The sequence below is a fragment of the Pungitius pungitius genome, chromosome 15 (genome assembly GCF_949316345.1).
Source record: "Pungitius pungitius chromosome 15, fPunPun2.1, whole genome shotgun sequence".
Classification (NCBI taxonomy): domain Eukaryota; kingdom Metazoa; phylum Chordata; class Actinopteri; order Perciformes; family Gasterosteidae; genus Pungitius; species Pungitius pungitius.
The window spans coordinates 11919352-11928949 of NC_084914.1; the positions used below are offsets into that span (position 1 = coordinate 11919352).

The window sequence follows — 9598 nt, forward strand, 5'->3', positions numbered from 1 at the left end:
GTGTTCATCACCACATGGAGTTTGCTCAGTGAGAATTTGCATTATTAATAATTTATGAAACATGGAACATACCTTACAATAACACTGTCCCTGCTGACACACAGAGGGTTTATGCAGTGTTTACACAATGCAGCGCTTTCATCACACTGAATTGAGCAACTATACTTTCATGGGCTGACAACTGTCTGCCGTCTGGTCTCACAACAGTTTCTCAATTCTGCTTCTCATAATCTGTGGACCTCATCAGCCAGTGATGCTGAAGGAGAAGCATTTTACACAGAAAGTGTCATATTCACAACACTTTCCACCATTCAAACAAAAAATAAAGATGGATAAAATATGTGATCTATTCAAACAAACACTGCACTAATTCAAGAATGACATTTATTCATCAAAGGCCACAGGAAGAAGTAAATGTTTTTGAGGCTTTATTTGTCTAAATGAAATGTGAGTGTGAAAGGGCTCGGCTGAAAATTTGGCAACAATTATGTTAGAGTGGTATTTCAACTTTGTAATTAAATCTCTTACAAAAGCTCATTGATGCAAAAGGCCTTTTAAGCCACAGTGATTGCAAATGGCTATATAAGGAGATTGGTTCCTGCCATCGCTCTGCGAGGCAAGTTGTTTGCTTGGCGGTACCATAAACACAGCGAAGAAAGAGCCTCTTTATTTCATTCCCCGTCTACTCAGGACTCGCCGACACCCATTTGTCTGCCCATGTGACTTCAGTACAACGTACACCTTGGGCTCAGTGGGAGTTTTTTTTTCCATAAGAGAACTTGGCAATGTTGAAACAAGGGAGTGTTTGTTGTAAGGGGAAGAGGAGGGGGGGGGGGAGGGGGGAGTCGTTAATGGAAAGACAGAAGTATGGACCAGATAGAAGCAAAGCAGAGAGGAAGAGAAGAGAATTTGAGGTCAACTTCTGTTTTTCATAAAGCAAATGAGAACATGACGAAGAACTCGATAATGCTCCTAAGTCTTGGATCAAATGCTACTTTATTATTGCAGTAAATAAGCTTTGTACGTTTATACCTTAGTCACTGCTAAACACAACGCTGTAAACACAACACTGTAAACACAACGCTGTAAAAAGTCTGACTAGCCATTTTGGTTATTTATTTAGCTGCTTATAGCAGACATACTCTATATTGTAGCTGAAAAAACTTTTAAAACTCTGAAGCTTTTGTTAATCAGAAACCTTGAATCTAAACAAAAATTAAACTAAACAAAAAAACACATGACTTTGAGAAGCGGAACAGGAAGTACTCTAGTGCTCTATTTTCCTAATGGCCACTGACATTGAAATCAACTTGTTATAAAGGACGAGGTTGCTACATTCTTCATTACTTTCACGCTTTTATTTCAGTATAATATTCTGACAGCCTAGTCGTTTCATCCCTGCGTAGAACATCTTTAAGCAGCCTTGTAAGACACATTTTAGGTTTGTACCTTTTACTAAAATATTCTCTCACAGCAAATTGAACTACTGCTGGAAACCGAGGTAGTTTAAGTTACATGCAACTTCTTCTCATGATCAGTCACAAATGGGCCAACGGGGGTACTAGTAGATCTGGACCGTGAGGGGTTGAGAAACTTGACAATATTTTGGGAACCACTTAACACTTAATGTGCTCACAACACTTTGATTGTTGTGTTGATCCTACCACCCCTAATTGGCTAAGCACATCAGTGATGAAAAACGATTTGTCAGGGAGTTGGATGCAATTTGGATGCAATTTGAGATGCAACAGAGAAAAGATGGCGAGTTTTGAAATGTTATTTTCATTTCTCACCGTGCTGTAAAGCTATGCTTATACTTTGACAAAAATATCTCGCAGGTTAAGAGTGAGGAACCATGAGATTTACACATTTTTCACATCTGAGCTTAAGTGCTCCTCAAGCCAAACTGATTACTTGCTTCAAAGGTTCCTCCGCTGAGGCCATCAAGGAGATGATTAAAATGACATGTTTGTGAAGATCACTAGAGGCAGAAGTGCTTATTAATCGCATTGCCTCTGTGGCTTTCGGTTTTGTTTATTTACGCGGTTTATAACATAAGAAACCTTACTCCCTAGCATTTTTCTTCTTATTTCCATAATTTGCTGAAGTAAAAGTGGTTGTAGCATAAAGGGAACTATTTTAGGCAGATGTCATGCTGTATGTGAATGTGCTACAAATAAATACAGCTATTTGTTGTTGCTGCCCCCTCTATCCCCTTCAAATTCGGACAATCACATTTTAGTGTTAAAAGTCTGCAAAAATGGCCGATAGCTTTGTTCCTGTATGCTTTAAATGAATGCTGTATTGGCTGTGAAATAGCATTTTTGTGAGCACATTATGTTGTGTCCAAGCAGCCAACAATGAATGAACAGACCTGTGTAGTACAGTATATGACATGTTTACACACAAAGATAATTCCTCTGTCAAAACTTAAAGACTCTGTTGACCAGACACAGAAAGACGAAGAAAATAAAAAAGTACTTAATTTATGTCCCTGTCATTTTTCCAAAGTCAGCCATCCTTGTATCTTTGTATCTCTTTGTGTCAGGATAAATTATGCATGCAGAGGTATAAACAAAGCTCATCCAGGCTCACCACGTAAGAGAAAGAATCACTGTGACATTTTTTAACTACAGAAACAAAGAAAACATCTCCTAAATATACAATGTCATGCATAATTGGATGGGATTTGAAAAGGATTGCTATCGTTTAGAAAACTACTGAGGGGCAGATTTGCTCCTCAAACAGAAGACAAAATGCTCCCACCTCCATTCCCTCTGATCACAGGGAAAAAGCTAAACATAGACAAAACACACACTATATATATGTATAGGTATTACCTACCTTTTGATCACTGCAACTGATGAATATACTTCCTCTGGTAAAAATGAATTTGATCTGTTCAAGACGTTTTCATTATATGATCTAGTTGATATGGTTTTGTATACCTTCTAACATCTCTTCTCTCGTCTGATCCCCAGCAAGAAAGCAAGGAAGACTATTTCCCAATCGTACCTGTCCTTTACCCAAAGCTTATTTGTATCATTATCTTTAAGACAGCCTGTCACAGTCTGCAGCAATGAATAGAATCTCCACAAACAAAATGTAAACCACAGTGACGCGATCAGTCAACCTCTGATGTCTATGGTGTCATTTCCTCAGACAGCAGCTTACCGAGGCTTTTATTTTGCAGGCAAAGCTTTCAAATCAATCTCAACAAACACTCTTTCACTCTCTGAACATGAAGCCAGAGAGACAAACTCAATTCCACACGGGGATGTATGTGTCTGAGCAGTAATGAAATGAGTTGGGACCGGTTTTCCCAGCAGCACTTGAGCAAGAACATTGACTTAGTGTCAGTGTGCTCTATCGCCTGAACAAGATGATACTACTGAGACGCTGCTGCTTAATTGGGCTTTAAGATGTCATACACTTCAAAAAGAATATCACCCATCGGGCACAATCCACTTGAAGCCCAAATTGTTTGATACATTTCGGGTTCCTCTATTTGATATGCATTGCTTTCTTCTTAGGTATATTAACACATTTTAACAGTTTGAAATAGAAATTCACCCATGTTTTTTTTCTCAAAGTAATGTAATTAAATGCAGCTAAATGTACAAACACATCTGGGCCAGTGTTGTTCAAACATTGAAGAATTAAAAATACTTTAGGGACAAATTCAGAATTAGCAGTCATGTGGCTTATTGTGTGTTTCAAGAAACCTACATTTTGCTCTATGATGATATATATATATATATATATATATATATATATATATATATATATATATATATATATATATATATACTTTAATCCTAATCATTTCTACCAACAATTAACATGTGAAATTTACAACTCAAAAATCATATTTTTTACATACAGTGATAAAATAATAGGAAATGTTTAGGATCACACTGAAAAAGCATACATTTTCTTTGCTTTCACTATTGTTTAATGGTAATGTTAATAATGCATTTTTGTATTATGTTTAATCCCAGATTTACATAGTAAGAGCCCTGAAACATTACTGACTGTGGCTGTTGTCTATGGTTGATCCGTGCATTAAATATCTGCCAATCAAATTGAGAAAATAATTTCAATATTATGTTTGACTTTAGTTTTTTTCTTGTTACACTATGTCTTACTATGAAGAACACTACACTATGTGCATTTAAAGCTTGTTGGACCTGAATCCTGTGAAATTAAAAAATCAAAGCCAGTACACCTTTCTCTGATATGGCTTAAACTCCATTATATTACGTGCGATTTAAGGAAGGCTGCTAAAAATCAGTCAATCAAAACATGTTTAGTATCATTAGCTTTTTCTAGATTGCAGGCAGAATCAGGCAGAATTACAGCCATCTGAACACCTGGCCCACCTTAAATTGTCTCTCTCTCCTAAGTACAGACACAATGAATTTCACATTGGAGCACTAAGAACAAACGGCCTCTCAATAACACTGTTCTTCTCCCTCATACACACTCTTTGTCTATAACCTACTCACACAATCTCTCTCTCTCTCTCTCTCACACACACACACACACTCGCAGGTCTGTCTGTGCCTATGCATGTGTCTATCCTTTATGTACCACACACTTAAAAGCAAAAACAAAATGTTGTAAACATTCTCCAGCATTATGAATACACAATAACAACAATCTGTACACTGTATCCACATGTCAGCTCAATCTGTGCCCATTATGTCCTTTGAGTCCAGGCCTGTTTGAGTCTTAGACTTCCGTGATGCTCCATCATTGCACCACTGCACCGACCAGGATCAGAAAGCTCAAAGTAAAAAAAGGGATTCCTACACCATGGCCAGGGCGACCCTGTCAGGGGCAGAGATCCACAAATCTTCGGCAGAACTCTTTCTCTTCTTCGTTTCTGACCTTGTGGTTGCCATGGCGTTTTTGCAGCAACAGCAGCTGTTGGCTTGGCGACAGCAGCAGCAGTGGCAGCACACCAGCAAAGTAGTGAGGAGGACGAGTAGGGGGAGAGTTAAGAGGAGCACAAGGCAGACGGTGTTATACACCCCCTGGTTGTGTTTCTCTGTTGCAAAGCTCCAAAGTTGGTGGAAAAAATCCTGGATGCTGTCTGTTCCCCCATCCATGGCTTTGTGATTTATAGAGCGGTGACTCCTTTTAATTGAAAATGTCTGGCGGTTGTAAAGTTAAAGTAAATCCTTTACAGGGTGGTTTGTAAGTTTGTAATTCAGAAAATGTGGCGACTCCACAGCAGGATACACATCTGGAAAGAAAGAAAGATTCCGCTTTCAGCTCCCAACTTCTGAATAATGATGTATTATTCTCAACAAAACCTCAATTATCCTTCGACCCACCATCTGTCAATTCAGCTATTTTTGGCGACGCAAGGTTGAACTTCTTTATTTCTTCTTCTAAAGATCAGAGTCTGTGGCGCTGTCTGACGAGGCTTGTGTTGTTTGTGTTAAATGGAAACACTGGAAGCACGCAGGGTGACTTCATGTACGCCTCCCTCGTTGCTGGTTACAATGCCAACGACCAATTTTTTTATGACATGATTTTCTTTGAAATTGGCCAGTTGGGATGATCTTGATGCTGAATGAAAAAGCCAAAATCCTCACTTGGGCCAAGTTTTTGGAATAACTGGAATAAGAGTCTCTCTCTTGTCCTCTCACCCCTTTGCTTTCCGTTTCATTTATCAGAGGTGGTTCAATGACGGGTCCGTCTGTGGAAGAAAAGAAAGAGAAAAGGTAAACAAGGACAAAGATTTGGTTTCCAGAAGCAGTTCCGCCTCCCTCTCTCTTCCCTCTGTAGTTGTGTCCCCAACCTAAAATGTCTTAACTCCTGCTCTCCCCATCATATCAGCGTCAGTTTCAGTTTCATGTCTTTCCCTTCATTAATACTGCAGAAGAGGGATTCAGCATTGAGGGCGGATCCATCTTAAAATCCCACAGCGAAAGAGAAGAGGAGGCAGATTGTGTCTGAGGGACGGAACGGGACGAGAGGTGACCAATCTTTCTACAGTCCCGCTGAGGCGGGGAGCGTCAGTAAAACCACGAGAAGGGAGAGGGGTTCGCTGGAGAGGGAGCGGCTGCTGGAGATTCATCTGAATAAACTCGGCTAATGGCTCCCACTGGAGGAGGTCTGGCTCACGTTTTCATGAATGTAACATTTTCTTCTGGCCTTGGATTAATAGCTCTCCTGGAGGATAAACCACGGGGCTGTGCTTCAAGTGCTGCAGTGGGCCGGCTAAAGACAAGTCCGTCTTACAAACAAATATGGTGCCCTTTCTCTCTGGAAGTGTTTGATGAAGTCCGAGGCCTTGAGGCAACGTATTTCTTTAAACAGAGTTAAACAACTTTGTTTTGTTTTTCAAAAGATTTCAAACACCACTTGACTAACGTATGTCCCCTAGATTCTCTGTAGCCCTCGGCCGCTGAGCTTCTTTGTATTCTAGAGGCAGGAGGGAGGAAAAATTCTCATCTCACATTTGGCCGCTTCTCAGGCAGAGAGAGAGAGAGAGAGAGGGGGGGGGGTGCACCTGCAAGTGAAGAGCAAATAGATTTGGCGTGACTGTTGGCGTGCGTTGCGTCTCATGTGTTTAAATGGCTTTAGCTGCACACTGCCTGTTAACTTCCCTCCTGTTCATTTGCTCAACAGGAAGCTGAGGTAGACAGAGTCTCGAAACGTCAGATTGAGAGTGCAGCGAGAGAGTGTCACATTTTTAAAATAAACCTCCTAATTTGAAGCGACACTTGCTGCAATGTGTACATTGGTCTGCTTCGAAACTCAAATTGTTTGCTGCATTTTACATTTAAGTAAAACGATTATTGCACACGAACAGCTACGCATTTCATACCAAGGCATCGTGGGGCTTCTTTTTAACCATTACATCTTGTGGTCCTGTGGTTTCTAACCATGAGGGAGGAACCATCACAAGCAGTCGCAAAACAACCCTACGAAAGGTAGATAACACACATCGATGACACACTAAACTCTATTCATGTGTTTCCAACACACTCACTGTATCACTCACTGTGTATTTGTGTATTATAACACGGGTAGATGAAATTCAGTGTTCTGATTGGTTGAGAACGAGTCACGGGGGGGTCAACTAACGACCGTTAGTTGACGTTTTAGCTTTTAGCTCGGTGACGATCGACGGAAACCCCCCGGAAATCCCACAAAAGGATCGAGGCAATGCGAGCTTTCACAATCGGACAGTTAATGTGAACGCCATGAGCGATGCGAAGGACTGAGATGGTGCGGGACCCAATGCTGTTTACATGCACGTAGGGGGACTATTTTTCCTCTAGACTGATGAAATGTGATACAAAACGTTTGGTGGCTACAACCAATTTCTGCTGAAAGGCGGCTATTTACTTAATATCTATAATTTCGCTGGTAACCGCGTTTATGAAACGATTTGGTTGCTGCGCGTCAGGCCTAAATACCACCCTCGAACATTATTGGACTATAAAGTGCAGCCTCTCGTACCTTATTGCTTTAGTATATACTAGTACAGTGTATACTGATTTTTGCAGTACCCAAGAAACCAACATACTTATTATTTCATGTGAACAGGAAATGATGCTGTACCGGTGCAAAGTTGTCGAATGTATTACTGGAGCTTTTCGGATAAGAAGCTCATCCTTGTGTGAGGAGTAATCTACATCAACTTACTCGTTTTTCTCTGATTCAACTTCAGAAACGTGCGATGAGTGACCCAAGTAAACAAATGATCTAGTAAAAGAAAGTTTAAAAAAATATTTTTCAATGCTCATCAATACTTCTAATCACAGGTATCACCGTATTTCACAAAATAATCAATACATTTTCATCCACAGATCTCTGTCGTGGATGAAAGAGCGTCTATAAACTCCACTAAAGTCTGCCTGCAGATTGCTGTGAGCCACAATGTCTCGGCCACATTGCATCACATCCAGTTGTGGATGAGCAGAAGAACCCGTTGTCTAAATATTATCAGAAACACTGGCAACCCAACAAGCCGGAGTCACTGAACAAAACGTCCGTAGCAGAGAGGCAACGGAGCAGCACAGAGGTGTGATTGAGCAACAGAAAAGATGACTAACCAGGCATTAGTGGTGAGCTCATTACGTGAGTGGAATGGATAAGTCACCATGGTAAATATGGTGTAGGTCAGATTTGAAGATTATTCTGGGTTTTGTCTAAAACGATCTTATGTTTTTATACAGTATTAACCGGCAGGGGAAAAAAAGGGTATTAATCATCAATGTTATAATATAATGACTTTTCCATTAGCTGAAATACAAACACAGGAAAAATATGATTGTTTAATGCATTAAAACAAAATGTTTCCTTCTCAGGTAGTTTAACACTGCCATGTTGAAACTTCCAGTAAACTTACACCTCCAGCATTACATCTCTTTCTCAGAAGCTATTTTAAGATGTGTGAGAACAGCAAAGGGTGTCTACAATAAAAATGCAGATGGGGAATATATGGGCTGCAGTAAAGTTTGTGGTTTAGCGGTTCGAGGGACACACTTTTAGAAAAAATGGACTGATATATTTCTCCCATTTTATCTCAATGACATTCCATTCTAAGTATCTGCCTAGGTATTTGACTTTCTCCTGACATTGTGCTCTCCTGGAGCCATTCATATACAGGAAAAGGGCCACTTTTGGGTCACACAAAGCCAGGAAGGGGCTGAGAAAAATGGTCTGATCCCACTCAGTTAGCCCCTGCTGCTTCTTTGTGAACATGTGCGACCTAAAAGACAAAATTGTGACAGAAGGCAAGACGGGAATCTTTAATGAATCGCCCCGAGCACACAGTCGGAGCAGATCCGTCACCAGTCAGTATTAATACCGCACTTGGACACCTTCAGTTTGACTTGAGTCAATCACCCGCCAACTGTTAAGGCCTTGCTCGTTTTTTTTGCAGAAAACATTAGCTATCTCAGATCCGTAAGTGCAGCTGTTTGGCTTGAGTAGCTTCAGGCCTCGAGATCTCCACAGCGAGCAAGAGCAAGTGCGCAAGCCCATCACGGTTCAGACTTGTGTCGACTCAATCCCGACTGAGTGAAGTGAGCAAAGTGGACGACATTCTTATAGTAATAGCAGGGGGGAGGGAGCCAAAAGCAGCTGAATGTATGAGTTAAAAAAGACTTGAGGTGAAGGATTGCTGGAGCAAATTGAGAGATTCTAACAAAGGAGAAATGTTTACATACTGAAATTACAATTTGGTTTGTTTTAAAAACTTAAGAAAATGTGAACAGGATGTTATGATGACAGCCCTCAAAGGCAGGAGAAAATACACGAGCTTATCTTCAGAACTTGTCAAGCATCCTGTCAAATCTAACCACTGCCACAGCAGCAACATTTCTACCTCGTTTTTTTGACTGGCCATAACGGTCCCAGATTATTTCAAGTTGCTGCCACTCAAGGCGTCTTTAAAAGTGGCAACTTACCCCACTGGCACATGTGAAGAGGCAGGTCAGCTGGCCTCTCTTGTCTAATCCAGTGAGCCGCTCAAACTCCTGTTGTCTCTGTTTTGGCTTCTGCTCTTTTCTTTTCTGGTCCCCTCACCCAGACATGTCTTCACTTTCTGTTCCTGTTTCCCTCTCTGAGC

At 40.7% G+C, this 9598-nt stretch overlaps 1 protein-coding gene across 1 annotated transcript; it reads right to left on the reverse strand.

Annotated features, from left to right (window-relative positions):
- Positions 1 to 3764: 3764 nt before the first annotated feature.
- LOC119209776 (uncharacterized protein KIAA0040) lies at positions 3765 to 9598 on the reverse strand. The gene is made up of 3 exons (XM_037459331.2): positions 9438 to 9598; positions 5343 to 5710; positions 3765 to 5251 (listed from the first exon to the last, which is right to left on the reverse strand). The coding sequence occupies exon 3, from the start codon at positions 5112 to 5114 to the stop codon at positions 4812 to 4814; it is 303 nt and encodes a 100-aa protein (XP_037315228.1). The 5' UTR covers positions 5115 to 5251; positions 5343 to 5710; positions 9438 to 9598; the 3' UTR covers positions 3765 to 4811.

Coding starts and splice junctions, on each gene's coding strand:
- LOC119209776 (XM_037459331.2), bottom strand. CDS start 5,114: ATGGATGGGGGAACAGACAGCATCCAGGATTTTTTCCACCAACTTTGG.